The following is a 24,559-nucleotide window of genomic DNA, read 5'->3' as shown; positions in this document are numbered from 1 at the left end:
TTACTTTGTTTATTGACCACAGTTTATGCTTACTCTGCTTGTCCCTATCTCATTAGTGTACTAAATGCCTAAATTGTAAATTAAAGTGTGTGGTTCAATGTAATTATCCAGCATAGCACCTTAGTGTATATTCAGACTAAATAAAGCTACACACATTTTGTGTTGAACAGAAATATTTACATATCGACACACACGACTGGGTCTGATCTCATTTTAAATCATTGTCTAGTCTGCGACGGTATTCCTTTCCTATGGACATGTATTAAAAACTGATGACTAACCCAGATGGTGGAAGCAATCAAATGAGTCATTCCCGTTGTTTTGCTGTGATATACACATCAGACTCTCCACTGCTGTTGGTTTTTTAGGGGTCTCCTGTTAGCATTCCTGCCCAACTGACTTCCAAGTATGACTCATACAGGCCCGTTATCCCAGACGAGGCAGACTTAACTGCGTTGGCTTGTCAGTGTGCAGTAGTAGGCAAATCTGGCAGGCCGCTGCTGAGCACTGGGGTTTTGTATGACTCTCTGTCTAGTCGAACCCCGAGTAGACTGACTGGCAGTCGGACCGACTGCATGTGCGGATGTGTGTGTCTGAACACACACGTGTGTGTGTGTGTGTGTGTGTGTGTGTGTGTGTGTGTGTGTGTGTGTGTGTGTGTGTGTGTGTGTGTGTGTGTTTTTTGGGTGTGTGAGTGAGTGTGTACGCTACGAACAGTTCTCTTATGGTGGAGACTCTCCTCCTATGCAGAACCACAGCAAATAAGATCACATGATTGTGCAGTATAAATATAAGAGCTGTCTATAACCGCGTTGCTAAAAGAGACTTAAAGTGTTGGGGTTTAGAGTAATTACTCTCATATGGACAATCGGGGTGTTTGTATAGAACACAGTAAGATGAAGGGGAGGGGGTTGGAGGAATCTTAGCGTACAGTCGTACATAACAGGAAAAAATACCACACAGAAAGATCTTCAGTGTTCATTCGCGCTCCCTGAGTTAAACGAACACTGGAATGCTATTGTGAAAATAGCAGATCTGCATGCTCACAATGCCTCGCAACATGAGGCGTTGTGAGCATGTAGATCTGCTATTTTCACAATTTCAGCCTCTAATATTTGACAATTTGGCCAATGGATAATTTGTCATTTTAGAGGTATTAAAAAGTCCACAAAATGTGTCACTTTAGAAATGTGCAGATACCCTCCATACACTTAAAACTTTGTTGTTTTGTTTACTGTTGAGTGAGAAAACAATGTTACACATTGAGTTAATCATAATTTGGGGAACCCCCTGGGGTGTCCCAACCCACAGGTTGAGAACCACTGGTGTAGCAGCAGCAGCATGTGTTTTTGTTTTCATCCCTGTGCTCCAGCATTCCATTGCCGTGTGCTCCGCTAGAGGAGCAGAGTGCCGTGGTGGGATGACTCACTAAAACCTGAGGCAGCAGCAGTGAGGTCATGGTTGGTACTGTATGTAGGTTTTTGCTCGGAGTAAAAGTGAACTTTGATGATAATGACTGGAATATTGTCTAGGAATCCCCCAGACGAATTGGAGTAGTAGAGACTCGAGTGTGGTGACATCATCCTCTGTGCAACCAGACAGGGGCTTCTTCTATGACCTCCACACACAGACACACAGACAGACACGCAGACAGACTCACTTTCGGGCTTCCGTTATCGGCTGTCTGTTAGGACATCCACTGATGCTTCTCATGTTCAGACACAAATACAATGACTGAGAAGTCAGACTGTGAGTATAGTATATACTGTCAGGTAGGTATATATATATATAGCCTATACCTACCTGTATACATGCACACACGCGCACACACGCACACGCACACACACGCACACGCACACACACACACACACACACACACACACACACACACACACACACACACACACACACACACACGCACACAATTATAATGCTCTGGAAGGCTATCTAATGTGCCATAGTGCAGGGTTCTCAAAAGGACACAGGAGGATGTTGTTTTGTTACGCAGCGTCATCTACTGGCTTAGTGGAGAACTGCTCACATTGTCATAGTAGGGCAAAGGTTGAGACAGCAATACAACAAGGTTAACAGAAGTAATGCCTAATGTATATACACTGACATCTGTGTCCCATGCCGAAAATGGTCAATCTACAAGCTGACATGTAAGTAAAAAGAACTTCCGGATTAATCAGGATTAATACTCATAGCATCTTTTGTAATACAAGTATGCCTCACTACTCCTCTTCTATAGGAGGCAAAGATAACACATTGAAGCAACATATTGTTTGTGGTAAAAGCAGGAAAAGGGATTTTAGTGATAAAAAGGTTCCTCAGATCACACCATGAATCCCTGCACACTCACAATAACAAATTCACCCAGATTCAAACGAGTCAGATGTGACGCTTTGATGTTGCTGTCACAGGTTTTTCAGGCTCTTCCTCTGAACTGGGACTTTTAAAACTATACATAAATGCAATGTACACAGTCAAATCCTTAGGGTTCATTTAACTCCAAGAGAGTACAAATGGAACCAAATACTGGTCCCATTCGTACACTCTCTCCTGGTGCATACACCAGCTAAATTAACACGTTTTCAGGCCAAGGATCCCTTAGTGGAGAGAAAGATGAAGCAGGGACCCCCACAACCTGTTCATAGATTCTATAGTTTCATCGTTTGACAGCACAATCATCAGTGTATTTTGGATTAATGTCGATTTGTGTTATCAGATATGTAACCACTTGAACCGTCAATACTTAATAAACTTGATCTTTCACTCTGTACTTAGTCTGCTCTTTTACCCATCTACACCAAACCACTTTGCCAAAAATAGCCGATCTACAAGCTCACAACACCTCGCAGCGCGAGGCGTTGTGAGCTCGTAGATCGGCTATTTTTGGCTAAAATTCTCAGAATATGGACGCTAGGGTTCAAGTGGTGAATATAAAAAAGGGGGAAAAAAACAAGTTTCTATCACACAAAGATTTGGAGGACCCCCTGTAGTAACTCTGAGGACCCCCTAGGTGTCCCGGACCCCCTGTTGAAGACCCCTGTTCTACAGTGTAGCACAGCGTGCCACAGAGAGTGTGGGAAAAAGGGTTGAGGGATGCCAGGGATCGGTGTGTATGGTCCCAAAAATAGTTCCACTGGGCTATGAAGACATGTCATTCCCTGCTCATTCTTGGGTTCTTCAAATAGCCCAAATAAGACCCATTTTGGGTTCCTTTTGGGCTGAGATCACTCAGTGCAACGCAGTGCCAGCCTTATGAATGAAGACATTCCAATGGAGCAACATAAAAGGAAACAATTGGAAAATAATGAATAAGATAAAATAAATGTAAAAAAGCCACTTTGCCCGTTACCAAAATGGGAACGCAAATGACGCACATTTCTCAGGATGGGTTGATGACAGTCATCAAATGATCTTTCCGCTCATTCAAAGATAATTTGACACGGAGAGTTACAAATGGATACATTAACACTGTGAATTTGCAACAGAGTTTATCCACTACTGGTCTTTTCCACTGGGCAAGAATTATTTGACGGAGACATTTTCATGCAGCTTATGATTAAACAGATGTGTCTTTGACATGGGTAAAGCACCCAATAGAGAATCAATCCACATCAAAAGTACTGCGTTCAAGCTGAACGGTGTGCAGATAAGGTGCTTTGATGTTGAAAAATCAATCCGGTCTCGCCTTTCCCAGATAATGTCTGACTTACAGTAAAGGACAGACGCAAGTGTAGAGCATACTGTAGATATACATGTACAGTACAATGTATTTATATTAATGTATCACTATGCTGTGATGACTGATATTTTTTAGAAAAGGGAAGTGTTTTATCCAAATCGATATTTTTCTGTTAAAAGGTACTTTTTTCTTTTTTTTAAAACATTATATAGCCTTGTACACGGCGAAGAAAACTAGCTTCGCATAGACAATACCATTAAGACGCGCTAAGGGCAAGAAGTGACCAAAGTGCTATAAATGGGCTATAAATATATATTTATGGAGTCTGTGCGGTCAGATGTAGAGGTATTGACCAGCTCCATATATGGAGATCTAGGTGATGATCCAGTCATCTCCATGGATATCCAAGGTTGATGAGGTCAGTGTAATGATCTTCATATATGGAGATCCAGGTGATGATATTCAGCCGTCTTGATTTGCAGGAATTTCTGACTTGGTCATATATGGAGCGTCCATATATGGGCATTGCCAAATATGGGCTTAATATATGGGAATTCCCAGATATGGGCTTATTATTGATGAGATCAGAGATCTCCATATATGGGCATAAAAGGGACACGGACGGAATTAATTTGCAAGTGTGACTCATGTCGCGCAACCACACTGGTTAGACTGACACAATAATGTCCATATATGGGCATTCCCAACTATGGTCTTAATATTGATGGGCATAAAAGTAAAAAATAAACTGACTTTATTGGTTAGACCTACAATCAGAGTAGCGCAGATGTGATAAACCCGTCCTACATTTGCATACTGGTCCCTGGTTGGTTCCTCACGACTCGTGAGCCATGAAATATTTGAATAACTGAGCGGGGCCAGACCTAATCTGCCACGGGCAATTTTTATTTGCAATAGCAAAGAAAAACATCTTTTGAAACTATTTTATAAATTGTCACTGTCGGGCAGAAACCTCGTACCTCCAAGTTTCAAATGCGTATGTTTTTTTTTTATTTTTTTGTAGATCGGCTATTTTCACTAGTTTAAATCATTTTTAAAATGATAAATACAAAACGAAGGGTTTTGGACAAACGAGTTTTCCACCCGACGACGACGAAATGCACCTGCATGGATACATGATTTAACAGCTGAATATTTGCCTTATTTGGACATTTTATGAACGCTTTTTAGCTATGCATGCCAGGGAGCATGACAGAAACACAGTGAGTTAAATACCAGGCCCTATGTTTAGGTCTCGTGCCTCCAATGGTTACGTGAGCTTTGACCTAAATGAGGTCTGAGAAATGTAACCAGGCAGCGGACACATTCTATGAATAGAGATAAAAAAGTGTTTAGGAGAGAGCGACAGAGAGAGAGAGAGAGGGAAAAAAATCCTAGAGAGATAAAATAGCTTGAGGACCTCAAAATAAACTTGTAGTCAGAATGCAAGAGAAATGCATTTTATGTAGACTGGGGGGGTTGCAAAGGTCACGGGAAAACTGCCTTTGCAGAGAGGAAGAAGGATTTGAAAGCTAATGCAATGCCGGGGCCGGGAATTTGAAGTTTGCAAGGATTTTTCACATGAGCTCAGCTTCTAATGACAAAGTCCATCTTCTTTCAAATAGCGGTGTGGGTGCAGTAAGAATAACAGACCCGTCACTTACATCAACAGTTAGTTCCGCATATTATGTAACTGTGTTTATTTGTGCACAAAAACTGCAAAACCTTTGGGTGTCAGTCAATCTGATGGAATGCCTGCTTCCCATGGGCTGTATGGGTTTGTGCCATAACAATATTCAATAGTTTTCTTTTTATTTATTTTATTTTATTACTATTACTACCAATGTTCCATTCAGTCATGTTGTATCACAGTGTAACTGTTGTTAATCCTGAATTTGAATGCCAAACAGTTGCCCTTCCTTATTCTTCCATTACCAATAAATAAAGGTCAGAAGTTTAGTTTTAGTTTTTTAGTTTTCTAGGAGTTTTACAAGACAAAATAAGCTTCAACTTTGTGCTTGGTATACGTGTAAGGAGTACAAAAGGCCACTAGAGGGCGTACTACCTGCTATAACAACAACAGTGGGCTAAACTGGGCCTCATATAGCCAGGTAATATGCAAGGTATTTCCCTACTATAGTATACTGTAGCTATAAAGCTGATGATATAACGGGGTCCACCCTATGTTCCCCAGGTTCTATGTTCCCCACAGGAAAACCTGCATTAGTTTTACTGAGGTTAGGGTTAGGTGGTAAGAAAGTGGGGAACATAGAACCTGGGGAACAACCTGGGGAACATTATAGGTACGCGCGGTCCCGAACTCCCGATATAACCACAGACAACAATATCATAGGGTGACCTTTTTTTACCATACAAAAATGCTGTGAGGAACAGCACAGAAGTCTATGTAGTCCTAAACTTTCCAGTCGAATGCTTACTCATGGAATTCGTGCGGTCGGAACCGGCTAATAAAAACAGTAGCCCAGAATGATTCTTCTGCCCGTGTTACTGCTGTGCCTGTGAATGATATGATGTTATGCGCTGTGTTTTGGATGCCTTTAGCGTGCGTCGTCGCATCATCACAGATCACGATAAGGTTGTGGTTGTGGGTCGGGATGGAGGGATGCCTTGCCTTGCGGCCCCTCCTCCTCCATCAAACGTCAGAACTTGTGCTATAAAAACACACGTGGGGGCCGTTCGGACTGTGCGCACAGCGAGTCGCATGCTTCGTTTGGAGTTGACAGGCAGCGGTCTATAATAGGCTACTTCAAGTGCGCGCCGCAAGAGAGAGCGACATTATTCGTTAATGAGAAAGAAAAGGAAAAAAAATATTAAATTATGACCAGCTGTGAGCTGACGTACAGTGCATGCATCGGGCTGAGGAGACACGGCGATGCGAGAGAGAACTGTAGTCTGTAGGCGCACATCACATTCTGAATGGATACTGTGCTTGTGACACTTTTATGCTGGAGTTTTGTCGCGCTGCTGGACTTAATTGAATAATAATGTCTAATGGGCGAATACATTCTGGGATTTCCCCCCGATAACAGAGGAAAGGATTGCCACAAAAAGAGCGCATTAAACATCTCGTAAATTGTCTCCAAAGAAAGTTAAACAGTAGGACAAACCGTTTCGAGGTTATTGACGCTGCTCTGGACAACCTGCTCTTCTTCTCCATCAACTTCTTGTGACCAAAGCAAATGCAGAGAGCATTATTATAAGATGCATTTGGGTAAATCTTTCCTGTTCTTCCTCCTGCTCCTCAACTGCGCCACGCTGAGCTTCTCCCTGTCCACCTGTGCCACCGTGGACATCGACCATGTGAAGAGGAAGAGAGTGGAGGCGATACGAGGCCAGATCCTGAGCAAGCTCCGGCTGACCAGTCCGCCTCACTCCCTCGGACCCAACCAGATCCCCTATCAGATCCAAGCCCTGTACAACAGCACCCGGGAGCTGCTGGAGGCGCTGGGCAGGGACCGGCAGCAGAGCTGCGGTCAGGACAACACGGAGACAGAGTACTATGCCAAGGAGATCTACAAGTTCAGCATGGTCTACGGACCGCCCGAAGACAGTAAGAAGTTGTGCTTAAATATTAATTCCTTCTGTTTTTCTTTATGCCCATCAGCCTAATCCCAGGATGTCCAGGGGTTAGTTTATGATCTTATGAGCTCACTTATGAGCATGAGCTCCATGCAGTTTGCAGTACTACTTGTCAGCTAAACCAAGAAGGTTTCCCCTTAACTCTGACAGTGTAACTTGTACACTGTCAGAGTTACAGACTTGTATGGGTCAATTTAGACCCCCATAAAGGAACCCATAGAGTCCCTGGAATCCACTTTGAGAACCACTGTGATGAACCAAACCAGACCACATCCAAGTTCCAACCACATGCTCCGATCAAAAAAGAAAAATATATACATTTTATTATTAATTTAAATACGTTCCGGATTGCACAGTTAACTTGCGTTATAATAATGGTCAGGTGTAATTAGTCTACTGCACACACTGTCAGAGTAGTTTTAGTGCGCTGCGTAATTACGCACGCCAGCAGTGAATGGAGAATTGCGTGCGCCGGTGCGCGTGCCAATTATCTGATTGCATAAGAGCCAGTCTCCAAGCTCCTTAATGCAGTAGTTACACTGAACTTCAACTCTGGTCGGTTGCCAGTCGTTTTTTGGTCAGTGCAAATATTCCAAGTAGAAAATATGTAAACCATGATGTCTTATTAAACCTTGATTACTGAATTAAGTAATCTAATATTGGCACTGAGCTGAGCAGCTGACCCATGTGTGAGTCCATTTGGTTCCATTTTGTACATTCCCAGAGTTAAATTAACATTATGTATTTTGCTGTGTATGCTTAAAAGGTTTTCTGTTGACTTCAGTCGGCATGTCTCAGGAGTCTTCAACGTTTTCAGGCCAAGGACTCCTTAACTGAGAGGGAGATAAAGCAGGGACCCCCACTACATACTGTATAAAATTGTGTTGCCGATTTTCATCGATTTTATGAAAGCACTGTCATCAGTCTATGACATTTAACCAATTAAATTACGGATACTTAGTACATTTGACCTTTTCACTACACCAAACCTATTTGCCAAAAATAGCAGCTCTACAAGCACTCAACGAGGCGTTGACAGCTTGTAGAGCTGCTATTGTTGGCTAAAGTTCTCCTTAGAATAGGGATGCGAGGGTTCAAGATGTTCATTGAAAAGAATGATCCTATCACACAAATATTCGGTGGCCCCCTTGAAGTAGCTCTGAGGACCCCCTAGGGGTCCCGGAACCCTCTGTTGAAGACCCCTGGCCTATCTGATGAGCTCCATGCCGGAGTGCTCAACCAACCTGCTTTCATCCCGCACTAGTGTTCCAGGAAAGTCTTTCTCCTCCTCCTCCTCCTCCTCCAGCCACTGTTCTCCTCCTCCTCTTTCCTCCATGGGCCCTGTCCCTCTCCCCAGATGTTGGCCATTTCCGTTCCAGTCAGACCCAAATGAGAGGGACATCTGCCCGGGCAGATGGGGATGCCTTTAGAAGAGGAGAAGGGATATAGGAAAAGTTAACAGTGGCAGGAACAAGGAAAAGTTAAATCTTAATTCATGCATCGCCAAATTTCAACTTAATTAGGAAAAAAATAATTCTCTGTAGAAAATCAGTTTGTTCTTGATGAGCAACACAGTCGTAATACAAAAGTATACTTTTCCGTTATAATGGTGTCATGGTGGGATAGTGTCACTTTTTTTGTTTCCTACATTGTGTTTTGAATTATTTCATATATGATTTTGGTACTATTGTGCTGCCTTAGTGAATTAATTTCTTTTTAGTGGAAAAAATATGATTCACAGATTCACTTGGAGCATTAACATTTAACGGGCAACAACTTCAGCCATCATTCAAGCTGAAATTCAGGGATACCACATTAGCTTGATTATTGATCCAATGCAACTCTTATTTCTAAACATAATGAGCCTTTCCAGTATTTTTCCATTTGTATTTGAATCCAAGCAACCTCTAACCTATCCGTGACAGGACTTCAAATTCACACGAGATGCGGTCATGTTACCTGAGAAGAATAGGATTCATTCTGTTTGTGTGTGCACTCACACGTACGTACGCACACACACATTGTGTTTACAAAATGGAGGAGGGCCTGGCTTTTTGAGTCAGAGCCAAGGCCATTGCATCACTGTCTCTTTGAAATCAACAGGTGTTTCTCAAAAGACCTGTTCTCTCATACCAGTGTTCTGTTTTGAGTCCCATAAAGTGATTTTGACAAAAAGCAACATAGAGTAATTGGCTGGAGATGTGGCGCTGGTTAGGATCCCTGCCTTTACAGCCTTGAATGGCGCTCCTTTTTCTGTCAGTGAAAGAAATCCACACACACACTAACTCACTGTTTCCCAGACAGTGGGTTGGGACCCATGTTTAGGTCGCGGACCCATTTGTTGGGTCACAAGTATTATTTTCTTTTACTTTACTACAAAAATAGTGTTTTTAATTATAGGAAGGTCTTGAACCTGTTTCTAAAGGGGGAAACAGTTGTAGCAGAGTACTGGTCATCGGGCAGTTCGTTCCAGAGAGTAGTAGGACTAAATACTCCTGAAGCAGATTTAGCTTGAATTCTAGGTACAGCTAGTAGACCAGTGCATGATGATCGCTGATGTCTGATTGGCTTATAGCAGTGGTTCTCAACCTGTGGACTGGGGCCCACTGGTGGGCCGCGAGGGTATTGCAAATGTGCCTCCAACACATTTTAAAATGTATTACACTATTAATATATATACCGGTATATAAAAAAGACATTGTACTTTTTTCTTTAAAACCTTTAGTTGTCTTTGTGATACAGATACAGATACAGATAGTGGTCAGATGGGTGAGCCGCGAACACCTTTGAGATCTTAAAACGGGCCTTGATCCAGAAAAGTTTGAGAAGCTCTAGTTTATAGGCAGTGAGCCGGTCAGAGACGTATTCAGATGATGCTAGACCACTACCAGACCGCTTTGGAATTCATTCTGTATTGTAATGGGGGCCAATGACTTTGATTCCCCATTGGCAGTTTATTTGAACATGATTCTCATAACATTTTGTGTGTAATCACCTGGATTCAAAAATAGCAAATCTAGTGCCGCGCTGCGAGCTTGTTTATCTGCTATTTTTCAACAGCCAAAATATAAAATAATCCCAGGCCTAAATGGGTTAACAGTAGAGACAGGAAGGATGAATGAGCTCCTTTAACCTGTGCATGTAAGGCCTGCCAGCTGTCTCCTTATGATCCATCTTCAAAAGATTATGTAGATATGAAGGGAAATTATGATTAAAGGACAAATGCATTATGATCACATAATGTATATCACTTTACCTGACCCAAACACTGGGTCGGGACCCATCTGATAACTCTGCTTGTACTGTATTAAATTAATACTTTGTCGTATAAGTGTCATGCCAAAGTAGTAAAAACAGACAATCTACAAGCTCACAACACATCACAATGTGAGGCGTTGTGAGCTTGTACTGTCGATCTGCTATTTTTGAGCTGTGCTCCTGTAAGGAGATAAGCTTCAACATCTGGCTTTGTCCGGTTCCCAAAAGATCTTTGGTCCCAAAAGATGTCCAGGCTCTGAAGCGTGGCCTACATCTATAGATATATATGGCCTAGATCAGTGGTTCTCAAAGTGGATTCCAGGGACTCTGTGGGTTCCTTTAGGGGCGTCTAAATTGACCCATACAAGTCTGTAACTCTGGCAGTGTACAAATGGAACCAAATGAACCTTGCCTGGTTAATAAACCAGACCGAACACAACACCACCCCCTGGCGGTAGTGGTGTTGTAGTACGGTCTGGTACCGATCCATTGAGATTCTACTTCCTCAAACAGCTTCAAAGGTTGGCCAATCAGGGTTGTATGCTTGGGGCACGTGGTTTCTGTATGCTTGGGGCACGTGGTTTCTGTAAGCTTGGGGCACGTGGTTTGGGGCAAACCCCAGAAATGAAAACTCTTCCTGAAATCCCAGACTCTCTTCCCAAAACGAAGTGTGTGATAGAGGCTGGCAACGCCAGGCAAAAATGAACCCTGACTGGTTCATTTGGTTCCATTAGTACACTGTCAGAGTTAAGGGGAGAGCTTGAAATTTAAAAGTTTGAGAAACTTAGATCTTGGCCTAGATCTTGGCACAAACGGCTCAAAGTTTGTTGTACGCCCAGGGTCCCATTGGCCAAGCTTCGCAGGACGCGCTGTGATTGGCCCGCGGGACGCTTAATGAAATTAACTCATAGCACCGCTCACTTCACACTAGGTGTGATCTTTGATATATTTTTTATGGTTAATTCTTTTTTGTCTATGCCCAAAATCGGGACGCCAGGTTGAAAGTGGGTTAAGTCTGTCTTTGTTTTTTACAGGGGCAATGCCCGTTAGGAACGTATGCCCCTGCGGTTATGCAATAGCCATACCCTATTGCATGGGTCTTCAACAGGGGGTTCTCACTCAGAGTTACTACAGGGGGTCCTCCAAATCTTTGAGTGATAGAAACTTTTTTCTCCTCTTTTATATTAACCACTTCCTAGCGTCCATATTCTGAGAACTTTAGCCGAAAATAGCCGATCTACAAGCTCACAACGCCTCGTGTTTGGTGTAGAGGGGGAAAAGAGCAGACTAAGTACAGAGTGAAAGGTCAAGTTTTTTGACAGTTCAAGTGGTTAAATATCTGAAAACACAAATTGACATGAATCCAAAAAACACTGACGATTGTGCTGTCAAACGATGAAACTATATGGTATCTATGATAAGATTGTGGGGGTCCCTGCTTTATCTCTCTCTCTCAACTAAGGGGTTGTTGGCCTGAAAACGTTGAAGACCCCTGGCCTATTGTCAGAGCGCTTTGAGGCTAGTCTACGATGTCAGTAGTACTATGATGTCATAATGATGACATTTGGGATTTCCAGACAGATATGGAGATATGGGGATACCGTAGATATTTCTGAATAACTGACCGACTTCCCACTTGGCACTGCACTCCCTCGGGTCCACGGTAATACTCATCAAGTTTGAAGTTGATCGGTATTCGGTACAAGGACGGTTCTCGAAATATGCTGGGCAAACACAGCTACACATTTCCTGCATTTATAGATAGATTTAATCAATGAAAACGACTAACAAGGACATTTGACAAAATAATACCTGCGTTGGATACATTGAAACATTTACATTCCACTTCCGGGAAAAACAGCAGTTTTGGACATACAGGGGTTTACGTGAATTCCATCCGACAGCAATGTCCAACTCTAACCCAAGCATCTGTATAATATGCACATACACTGTATTTAAATGCATATCCCACACACTAAGACTGACTAATGGGTTTTGCATGCATGCATTGCAAAAGGGGAAATAAATCATTTTCAAGTTTACTATGCTGGATCCATTTTGGACTCACTTTGTTACCTTAGCTGAAAAGAAGTGAACAAATTGCAGTGATCTGTAATGACCTATATAAATCTTATCCGTCTTTTGGTACTCAGCGTTCCTTCGAAATTATGTTTTTTTTTTGTAGATTCTCAAATAGTTTTACTTTTAAATGACAGATTTAGTCTTTCTTATATAACTCAAAAGGTTTTTATCTGAATAAATTACAACTAGAAAAGAAAATTTCCAAGAAATTTTAAGTGTGCCTGCAGCTCGCTAAGTCTGTGCAACCTTGTGTAGCGGTTGGTGTTAGCATTAGCGTTACATTTTTTAACATTAGCATTTTTTGCATAAGCTTTAACATTATGGTTCTTCATATGACACCACCCACAGCCATTTCGACTAATTAGTGGCGTTTTGGCGCATTTTTGGCCGTTATCACGGGTCGCACTTTAACGACAGTTTTTTGAGAAAAAATTGTTTTATGAGAAAAAAAAAAATTTTGGAGAAAAAAATTTTTTTTTGAGAAAAAAAATTTTTTTTGAGAAAAAAAATTTGAGAAAAAAAATTTGAGAAAATTTTTTTTTTGAGAAAACATTTTTTTTTGAGAAAAAAAAATTTGAGATTTTTTTTTTTTTTTTGACACCAGCCGCGAGTCTGTACGACAAACGGTTCATGAGTTATAGAGGCACTTCCTGTTTGGCGAAGGACACTTCCTGTTACAGAGGGGGCGGGGCTTAATCAATTACAGCTCATCCCTATTGGCCGGAAAAAGACCAAAGTTGTGTGTGCATTTTAAAGTTTAAATCACGTTGCTAGGCAAAAGTATGGCAGAGTTATGTGGCGCCAAAGTTTCTGGTTTTTTTTCGGAGTCCCCCATTCTAAGTCAATGGGGTTTTTGGGCGTCGTTTTTTGCGAATTACGTCGCAATGGTAACGCGGATCGGAAAGAAAAGTAATAGCACACCATTCCCGGCCGAGCCGCACGTTTTGATGTATATATTGCGGCGGTGGCGTAAATCGTGCGGCAGTTATTACGTGCAGAAATTTGTTGCGAAATTACTTAAGTATGGCGGATTACAATAAGTGTTTTGCCATTGCGTTGCATGGCAGGCACACTTAATAAACAAAGTCAAGAGGACCCGGGGTGATAGCGTTGGTTCATCTATTTAACATGCAGTAGGGTTTTTGCTGTCTATTTGTAGACTAATTAATAAATGAAATCAGTGAAATGGTAACATAGCATTGAAAACTCTCACGACATGAGAATGATTACTCTAAAATAGTAGATCTAGGACTAAAAACAACACATTGCGGATGCGACACATTATGAATTTATAGTACACGTCGTACAAATTAGCCATTAAGGGCTCTTCCCACACTTCAATTTGGCCTTTTACACCGGCAAAGAACCGGTTCTGGTTCTTTCTCCCGCCTATGGGATGAACCAGAGGTGAGCTTTTCCACCAAGAACCAGAGTTAGTTCCGAACCGTAAAAGTTGGTTCCGAACAGGAACCACAAAATCCTTGGTTCCTCTGGTTCAATCATGGTTCAATCTGGTGGAAACGCAAGCCGGTTCGCAAGAACGAAGGTTACAAGAAAGTTGAACCAGCACTGTTATGGAACCAAGGTTCTTTTGGTGGAAAAGGCCCCAATGAGAGCAGGGTGCGATCTTGTGAAATTGTTGCATTCATGCTTGTCTCATACACACCCCCACACGGTTAAATTATGTTGGACTTTTTTTAAATGCGACACGTAGAAATGCATGCATGCATTCAGATGAGGAGTGCAGTCTGACCCCGTATGGGGGCGTATTCGTGCTCCCCGTGTGAAAAGCTCTTTATGAAGATACTGACATCGTGTTGCCCCTCTTAGTAAAACAGTTACAGAATGCTGGCTCTGTGGGCTACGTTTTTTACCTTAGTCCAATGACATCACCCACTTGTCCTCATTTAATGTCAGCAAACAAGCATTCACTCTCGACAGCTCTGCTGAAAAGGTGCTAAGTAAACTGTTGATCTTAATGGGAAACCTATGGCAATGCTATGAACCAGCTACAATGCCTTGACAGGTGCAAATGAAGCAGAAAGCAGAAATGAAGAAAGTCAAATTGGCTGTATTGCGAGGCCGGACTCCTTGAAACGTTGAAAGGTTTCCTTTTATAGAATGGTACGCATATCTGGCATATACCAGTGAAGGATTGAGGTTAAGGGGGCTGTGGCAAAGTCATCATGGTCAGAGGGCTTTTTGATGGGGTCTGGAAAGTGGTCACTGGGTCCAAGGACAGTGGGATTTTTGATATGCAGATACCAGGGAGGTGAAATCATTTTGAGCTGAAAGGGGATGCTATTTCACTTAGAACATGTTTTCACCCCCCCTCCGCACCCCCCACCCCCCACCCCCATACTTTATTCAAGAAGAGAAAATAGCCCTCTGACCTAAACTGATAACATCACCACATTCCATGCTAACTGCGATGTGTATACGATCCATTGAAGAAAGCGCTCTCAGTGTACGCCACACAGTATTAATGGTTCTCTGTGTGGCTGCAGCAAACTGTTGACCAGGGTTCGATTTGCTGAGGGGGGATGGGGATGGGGGGGGGGGGGGGGTCCATGCCTCTGCTTTTAATATCCTTCCCTCTGGTCATTCATTTTTATCACTGGTGGGCATATGTTTTATCCCTGCTTCTGGTTAGACTGGATTAAAGATGTGCAATTCCTTTCGGGAAATGTAGAATCTCTGGTGTGTAAATATACAGTGTACTAGAAGACCCTTTGGGCCACTCACGATAGAGTTTTCCTATTTATAGGCTGGATAGACAAAATGTCATGTGATTTTTGGAGTGGTGAAAGCAATCCCAATAGACAGGTATGTCTGTGGGTGGCTGGCTATGTGGCTGGCTGGCTGGCTGGCTATGTCTGTAGCCTGGCAATACCTCTAGTGGCCACACACAACACACATGTTAAAGGAGGGGTGCTGTTTAGCAGGTCAGGCACACTCAACACGCACGCACGCACGCACACACATGGTATAGCTGCTCAGATTCACCACTCCACTTCGAACCGAGGTTTGATTTTTATGAAACATATCTGGTCCCACTGTACACACTTTTTGGTTGCACTTTTTAATATCGTCTCACTATGGATTGGATCATTAAAGAATAATATGTTTGCATCAGCCAAACCTCTGTGGACATGTTGATTGATGCACGTCTTCTTGTTCCTTTTGTTTGGCTAACGCACCTGACCGGAATACCTTTTTTGTACAATACAATAAAAGTGCAAATTTTTCTCTGTTAAAATATGAAAATTTAACAATTCAATAACAAATGTATGTTAAACCTGGCGTACCTAGTGTGTAAAACCACAAAGTACAGAAATAGATCAAAATAGCTGTGAAATAAATATGTATTTCTATCCTCTCTTTTGCAGATGACCTGTCGTATTGTCCTAAAGGTATAACCTCAAAAGTATTCCGCTTCAATGTTTCTGCCATGGAGCGGAATTCCACCAACCTCTTCAGGGCTGAGTTCAGAGCTCTGAGGGTTCCCAACCCGGCTGCCAAGAGGAACGAGCAGCGGATTGAGCTCTACCAGGTGTGTAAAGGTACCGTTTCCTTGTCCTTCTACCAAGTCCAGTGATATCTAGCTTAAAGGAGTAGTTCACCGCCAAAATGACTTTTTTTTTATTGATTACTCATGCCATGGAGAGTAGAGTTCAATAATATTGTTTGATTTTTGTCACATTCCTAAGACAAAACTTTGATTCGAGTAAATTTACCCCCATTGATTCCGGATGGGGACCCGTTTAGAAATGGGTCCCCATCCGGAACGAATGGGGGTACATTTATTGTTATCACATTTTTGTTGATGACATCAGGGATCTTGGCCATATATGGAGCGTGACATGAGGCGTGACACACAGGTTCTCATACTAAATGCGACCTATGGTCGCAAATATTTGATTCTACATAATATCACACGTTTCCTGTAAAAACAGATCGCATTTTTCCAATAGAGATTTCCGAAAATATTCATATACATTTTTTTAACCCTGGAATCAAGCCACCCAGGCTCCTGACCATGACCATAAAGCATTTGATTCTTGAGTTTTTTCCTTTTTAGGTGTCAGAAATAGCAAATACAGCAGATCTACAAGCCCAAAATCAAAACATCACTCAAATTTGCAATGAGGCATAGGGTTCATTTGTGCTTCATTTAATAAAACACATTTTCAACTGAATGAGGCGTTGACTGACATCTTCGCCATCATTTCGTCATTTTTGCCAAGCGCATCGGTTGAAAATACATCATTTCTGTCGAGGGATGAAGGGGTTGTGCGTTGAAGTATAAGCTAGCATTTAATCTGTGGGTACAGTAGGAGCACTAATGTAAAGTTAAATTGTGGAGCGCTAAGAGCAGAGCATAAGGAGTGAATGTGCCAACGACAACCAGATGGTGCTTGTCTTGCAGGCGTTGGTAGTACTGTAGCTGTCAGACCCTGAGCCAGAAAGCTGCTCAGTTCTTCACAATGTTTCTAGATCCCTAACAGGAGTGCCTGCGTGTGTGTGTGTGTGTGTGTGTGTGTGTGTGTGTGTGTGTGTGTGTGTGTGTGTGCGCGTGCGCGAGCGGTGCGAGCCGTTTTTGGAGCGGTGAAAGCGCTCCCAATAGACAGGTATGTCCGTGGGTATGTCCCTGGCTGGGTGGCTGGGTGGCTGGCTGGCTGGCTGGCCGTGTCCGTAGCCTGGCAATACCTTGAGTGGCCACACACAACACACTAGTTAAAGGAGGGGCGCTGTTTTGTGCAGGCCAGGCACACTCACCACTCACTCACAGGCACAGTTTACAGTTTAGGCATTTAGCAACACACACAGGGTATAGCTGCTCAGATTCACCGCTCCACTTCGAACCGAGGTTTGATTTTTAGTTGAGCGTGAGCGAGCGACTTTTATAATGGGTCTGAGCGCCGACCCTCCTCCGCTCCGAGCCGATCCTGTTGGGGCCGCGCGCGACGCGTGTTTCCAACAAAACAGTGGCGAGTGGAAAGCTCTCCAAGTCTCCATCAAAGCCGAGGCTCACGTTAGCGCAGCCATTTGTGTTGGGAACACACTGGCAAAGGAGAAAGTGTTTCGGACATGGTAGCAAACTACTTTTTTGACTCTGATTGACGGCCCTGAGCGGAGCGTGGAGCGAGCGCGGAGCGAGAGATGCGAAAATCAAGTTGAGCGACGGAGCGGCGGGGAGCGGAGCGGCCCGGTGGCCGACCAGAGCGACGAGCGAGTGGACAACAAGAGCCCTCTGGAGCGCGGAGCCGCTTTTGTCAACGCTCCACTCCGCTCGTGTGCTCTGGTGTGTGTGTCATAGTCATAGATCCCCAAATTATTGTGTATTTGGCTATGGATCTCCATATGAAAATATTGAGCTGTTAAACTTTTTCCAAAATATTCAGAATTTGTGACATTTCTTACATTATTCTTTCGAAAATAGCCGATCTACAAGCTCACAATGTGTGAACGCGTTGCTTGTAGATGGTCTATTTTCAAAACAGCCTATGTAGAGTGTTTTTGTTACTACGTATATTAAAACATTTAGCTGGGGAACCCCTGGAACCGCCTCATGGACCTTCGGGGTCCCCGGATCCCACTTTGAGAACCACTGACATACAGCATGACACCACCTGTTGTCTACCCCCATTTATCAAACCACTCTGATTGGTTGATTTCACCTTCAGTATATGCTTGCTTCATTGAAGGGGAATGCCTTTTGTATTTACACAAAGGTTGCTCACCTACAGAGTAAAATGAGCTCACAGCCAGCTTGAACAGTAGGATCAGTCCAGACATACTGTATATGGTAAACTACTGTGCTCTGGAGTCCAACCGATACATCGGTCCGGCTGTTACCGTATATAAGAATATAGTGACTATACAACAAAAAAGTAAGATAAGTACACACTCCAAACCTAGCAGAAAGCCTGTGAAAATAAATAGGTTTTTAGTTTGCTTTTAAAAGAAGACCTTATAGATCAGCTGGCAAATAAGTCCACAGAGTTGGACCACAGTGACTGAAATCACTGATTTATTAGTTTGTATTAGTTCATTCTGGGTTTAGTGAGGAGACCTTGTCCGATGATCTAAGGTTTGGTACGTATGACAACAGGAATGACTCACAAATTAGAGTGTTTTGTTTATTTATTTTCAGAGTGACAGTTTATTATTACTTTGCAGATTGTGAGGCCAAATGAACACATTGCAAAACAACGCTACATCGGAGCCAAGAACGTGTTGACACGGGGCACTCCAGAATGGGTCTCCTTTGATGTGACGGAGACGGTGCGCGAGTGGCTGATGAATAGAGGTACACTTGAAACCGCCACGTTATAATAATCTCCCATATACTGTAGCCCAGGGATGTCAAACTCAAATGCACAGGGGGCAAAGATTTTAAAAATGGTACAAGTCGAGGACCGGACTGGTTCAATGTTTATTCAAACGCGGGCTTGTGGTCACGGGTCCTCGATACACGCCAATAAACTAGCAGTGCATTGTGGGACTTGTAGTATTATGGTGGTGCGTGTGTAACAGAGTGACACATTGCCTCAGCCTGATGGCATCAAAAGTCTATTGTCTCCTCCAGTCCATAGAGATATCCCTTTGGTCTGATGGGTAAGATGTTGGACTTTCATGTGGGAGACTTTGGTTCGAATCCCAGGCATTGCATGTGCAATTTAAGTGGTTTAAGTGGTACCAGATATGCAGCTCAACAAATAAAAGGTGAATTGAACCCAGTGCATGACGGAGGACTATATCACGATAAATGAAATCTCCGCGATACGATTATCGTGAGTGTTTTTTTATCACGATATACGATAATATCGCTTATTGTCCCATCCCTAGTTAAATATATCTTCCTTTTATGAATACTATTTTCAATGTACCCTTTGTTTGTTAAGGAGACATAAGTTTCACTTCATTTAATTAAGTTTTTAGCTGTTTGATGGCAGAGAACAGTGGTGGTTCATCCAAGGTTCTTTGAGCAAAGCATTTTGTAATTTAGAATCCTGATCTTTATTGTTTTCTCTCGTTCATTCCCATCAGGGACTAATTTGGGTTTGGAAATCAGCGTGCACTGTCCCTGCCACACTTTCAACCCAAATGGTGACATCATTGACAATATGAACGAGGTGCTAGATGTCAAGTTCAAAGGTGAGATCTTACATTTTGTCAAATAATTACAAGCAGTGTTTGTTCGATCAAGAGAGACCCATGGCCATGGAATGATATGGAGGGGAAAACTCCATAAGAAGAAAGAAGAAACTTGAGTACCATATCTCCTTACGGGACTTTAACCACTTTAAACTTGGAAGTTGGCGTCGCTATATTTGGCCTGTCATTATATTGTAGGTTGTTATTCAGAAGTCAAAGATATTGGAAAATGGAAATAGTCAAGTAAAGTACAAATACCTTAAAATGGTACTTAAGTACTGTATTTAGTTATTACTTTACACCACTGCTAGCCTCGGAAACCCAGGCTTTTATCACCACAGCTGACTCTCCACATGTGTTTGTACTGTACGTTTCCAGGGGTGGAGGGGGAGTATGAAGAGCAGGGGCGCTGGGACTTGGGTCGTCTGAAGAAGCAGAAGGACCAGTACCTTCCTCATCTCATCCTCATGATGATCCCCCCGCACCGCCTGGACACGCACAGCCCACGCCGACGCAAGAGGGGGGCGCTAGACACCAATTACTGTTTTTCGTAAGGCATACATACATTACATATCGTCATTTAGGCGTGCAGCAGTTGATATTGCACTGATCAGAGCATTGGTCACCAAGTTATGGACATTTGAAGTGGGTTTCTTTTTTCTGTGGCCCCATGGTTTGGCCTGTCACAATTATTATATAATCATCTAATCACGATTATTTGACATAATCACGATTATTTTGTCATAATCGTTTACATGTAATTTAAAAAATATATATATTTTCAAACATTTTCAAAAATAGTGGAAATAGCTGATCTACAAGCTCACAACGCGTCGCATCGCTCTTTGGCTCTTTTGATAGTGGCTCTTTCCTCCAGCAAGAGCCGCTGATACAAACGACCTACGGCCTGGTCGCGACTTAGGCCACGACTTGGAGGTCGTAGGTCCCGGTTCTGGAGGTTTTGCGCGATCTCGGTCGTAATTCAGCGACCTGGGAAGTCCGCGATCGAAACTCTACGCTTGCTAAGGGAAGGGACGCGAGTTTAGAAACTCTACGCTTGCTAAGGGAAGGAGCGCCGCGATCGAAACTCTACGCTTGCTAAGGGAAGGGACGCGAGTTTAGAAACTCTACGCTTGCTAAGGGAAGGAGCGCTCGTTTTCAACAGCGTCGGCAGGTTAGCTACTCAGTGTCGGCAGGTTAGGGTTAGGGTTAGGGTTAGGGTTAGGGTTAGAGTTGGGGTTAGGGTTAAGGTTAGGGTTAGAGTTAGAGTTGGGGTTAGGGTTAAGGATAGGTTTTGGTGCACCTCGCGCGGTCCAAGTGACTACAATGGAGCGCTTCCTACCTCCGGTTCAGCCAATCACAAGCTTCAAAAGGTTGAATAGCGCTGCTGCTCTAGAATATTCTGCAAAAAGACCTTTTAAATACGACCGCGGACTTCCCAGGTCGCTGAACAACGGCCCGATCGCGCAACAACGGCCCGGGGACGACCGAGGTGGCGCAACCACGGCCGGGGGTCGCGAAACTAGACCGGCCGCGACCTAACAAGTATGTACCGCGAACTACGACCTCCAGAACCGGGACCTACGACCTCCAGGTCGTGGCCTAGGTCGCGACCAGGCCGTAGGTCGTTCGTATCAGCGGCTGTCTCTCCTTTCCACTATCAAAGTTCTTTTTTAAGTATAAAGTTGTCAATATGTCAATCATTTCTTTGAATATTTAGGTTATGTGTCATATCTGCCATGTGCAACTTCAAAGCCTACAAGCCAAACAGAAATATAATTGTCAACGACAAAAACACAATTAAATCGTTAATCGCAATCATTATTATATGTAAAATGTCATAATCCTGACAGCCCTACCCATGGTTGCCCCTGACGTGGCCCCAGGTTTGACTGTTCTCACGGCCGACCCCTGAACAGTGGTTGTGGCACGTTTGGTGGGGATTGGAGCAACAATTTGCCTGTGGCCCGCGGGGGCCCCTGGTGTGACCATTGTCACAGACCCATGAACAAGTGAAAATATCAGATCTACAGCGCACAACGTGTCACATCGCTGTTTCCACAAATTTAGAAATGTTTTTAAACTTATTGCCTATAATTATGATGATATACCCAAAATAGGGATCGATTATTAATTAATTCACCCTTTGTCAGCCTTCTGGTTGGTCCCTGACTGACCAACCAGCAGCCTCGTTCTGCCTTGTCCCGCCCTGGTTCCGCCTTTTTTATGTTGAATTTGCTAAAACATCATTTTTGGAGAAACAAAAACATTACAAAAACATATACTGCCACTGAGAGGCTCCTTTTAACTGAAACCAAGATTAAAATGAGAATTGAATACACAAAATAACAATAAGAACTTAGAAGCAACTGAATTATAATGGTAGTGGATGGAGAGAAAGGACTTTTGTCCCACCAAGACACAGCAACCAATGGGTGCCAAGAGGGGTGGGACAACGGGCGGGACTTGACAAAGGGTGAATTATTTTATCAAATTAGCAATTTTTAGTCTAGTAAAAAAAAATGTTTCATTAACTGCTGCACACCTAAATAATAAAAAGAAGTCTCCATCGTTCTTTGAGAAAAGGTTTCAATGATGAGGTGGATCTTTGTTGTCAGAAACGTGGAGGAGAACTGCTGTGTCCGCCAGCTCTACATCGATTTCCGCCGCGACCTGGACTGGAAGTGGATCCACGAGCCTAAGGGTTACTTTGCCAACTACTGCTCTGGGCCCTGCCCTTACCTGAGGAGCTCCGACACCACACACAGCACGGTAGGAAGAAACCCTGGTGCACAACACCAAGCTATAGGGGAGCAGCAGTTAATCCAAATAAACCAGGGGTCTTCAACGTTTTTCAGGGCAAGGACCCCTTAGTTGAGGGAGAGATGAAGCAGGGACCCCAACAACCTTTTCGTAGATTCCATATACAGTACGGTAGTTTCATCGTTTGACAGCACAATCATCAGTGTATTTTGGATTCATGTCTGTTTGTGTTTTCTGTTATTTAACCACTTGAACCGTCACTACTTAATAAAGTTGACCTTTCACTCTGTACTTGGTCTGCTCTTTTTCCCCTCTACCAAACCTCTTTGCCGAAAATAGCTGATCTACAAGCTCACAACGCCTCGCAGTGCGAGGCGTTGTGAGCTTGTAGATCAGCTATTTTCGGCTAAAGTTCTCCGAATATGGACGCTAGGGTTCAAGTGGTTAATATAAAAAAGGAGAAAAAAAGGTTTCTATCACACAAAGATTCGAAGGACCCCCTAAGTAGTTCTGAGGACCCCCTAGGGGTCCCGGACCCCCTGTTGAAGACCACTAAACTAAACAATTGGAATTTATTATTTAAGCAAAAAATGATAATCAATCATTTAATAAAAATAATCCATTGATGGCCGGGGCGCTGGTGTGGTAGTCCGGGGCACCCTAGGCTGCAATGCAAGCCTGACATTTATGTTGTGGGTTCGAATCCCAATTCGTGAGGGTAGTGCCTCTAGTCTACTGTCCAATCAATAAAGGCATAAAAGCCAAAATATAACAGAGCCTTGTAACAGAGCCTTGTAACATCAACCCAGTCAACAGCCTCTTCATACAAGTGGAGACCTAGATAGAACAAGGATTTTCCCATACGTTTCCCATCTATTGTCTAAAAAAAGAGCCTTATTTATCTGAAATCGAATGAAATGTAGATTTACTATATTTCTGTCTGATACTTATTTCAGCATTCAGTAACACATACGGTTAGTGACATATTTTCAATGAGGAGTCTCAGTAATATTCACTTTAGCTGTCGCCAGAAAATTCACAGTCTGAATAAAATGACAATTTATTGAATTGAATAATCTCACCTCCTTTATTTTTCGCTTAACGCTCCTCGTGAATTGTTAATGAAAGTGGAGTTATCGGCTACTGTAAATGATGTCACTTTGGCGTTGTGAATGCATAAAACTATGACCGTTGTGCTGTTAAGAGATTTCATTTTTCCCCCGTTTTGGCTGCTCCGTTCTCTCCCACAGCTGCTGAGCCTGTACAACACTCTGAACCCTGAGGCGTCCGCCTCGCCGTGCTGCGTCCCTCAGGACCTGGAACCCCTGACCATCCTCTACTACTCCGGTCGCACCCCCAAAGTAGAGCAGCTGTCCAACATGATCGTCAAGTCTTGCAAGTGCAGCTGAGAAGACCCGTAACCACTTGAACCCCAGCATCGATACTCTGGGGGGAGGAACGTTGGCCATTAAAATAGCAGATCTACAAGCTTGAGACGCGCTGTGAGCTTGTAGACCGGCTATCCGAATACAGTTGCAACTCAGGTCCGTTTTTAATGAGAATAGAGGGTTTTATGTGGTTAAGCTGGTGGTACATAAAATGACCTCTAATAATGACTGAGCCCACTGACTTTGTTGGTTTTGAACTCTTAGCTGAGAAGAGCACCTGTCGATCCCTTTTATTGCGCTCAAATGAACTTTGTGGCTGCGCTGTACGGCCTCGATTTGAACACCACTCTCAAGGACCCGAATTCTTGTTTTAAGGATGTATATTGTGTTTGTAATTGTGGGTCCTATTTAATTTCTTCAGGTTTCATATTTTTTCCATTCAGTGTTAGAAATTCTAAAAGTAGTGTTATTGTCGTTTTACGGTAAAGGCCACCTTAAAAACTAAAATCATATTATACCTATACTTTTGGACACGTCTGTCTTGATCTGTGAATATACTGTATACAAGTCTCTCCAAGCTAGATACCAGAGAGCCGTGGTGGCTGCAGTATCCATG

The 24,559-nt window shown here is 43.1% G+C and overlaps 1 protein-coding gene across 1 annotated transcript; it reads left to right on the top strand.

Annotated features, from left to right (window-relative positions):
* Positions 1 to 6,910: 6,910 nt before the first annotated feature.
* Positions 6,911 to 23,964, top strand: LOC308300424 (transforming growth factor beta-3 proprotein-like; the record flags this gene model as incomplete). The annotated part of the gene is made up of 7 exons (XM_080744262.1): positions 6,911 to 7,262; positions 16,021 to 16,184; positions 18,815 to 18,944; positions 19,685 to 19,792; positions 20,171 to 20,342; positions 22,411 to 22,564; positions 23,806 to 23,964. Exons 1-7 carry the CDS (start codon positions 6,914 to 6,916, stop codon positions 23,962 to 23,964), a joined length of 1,236 nt encoding a protein of 411 aa, XP_080600388.1. The 5' UTR covers positions 6,911 to 6,913.
* Between the last annotated feature and the right edge of the window lie 595 nt (positions 23,965 to 24,559).

Source organism: Nannobrachium achirus (assembly GCF_963921795.1).
Source record: "Nannobrachium achirus genome assembly, chromosome: 16".
Lineage (NCBI taxonomy): Eukaryota > Metazoa > Chordata > Actinopteri > Myctophiformes > Myctophidae > Nannobrachium > Nannobrachium achirus.
Note: the sequence above shows the minus strand (reverse complement) of the source record. Positions and strands in the feature narration are given on the sequence as shown.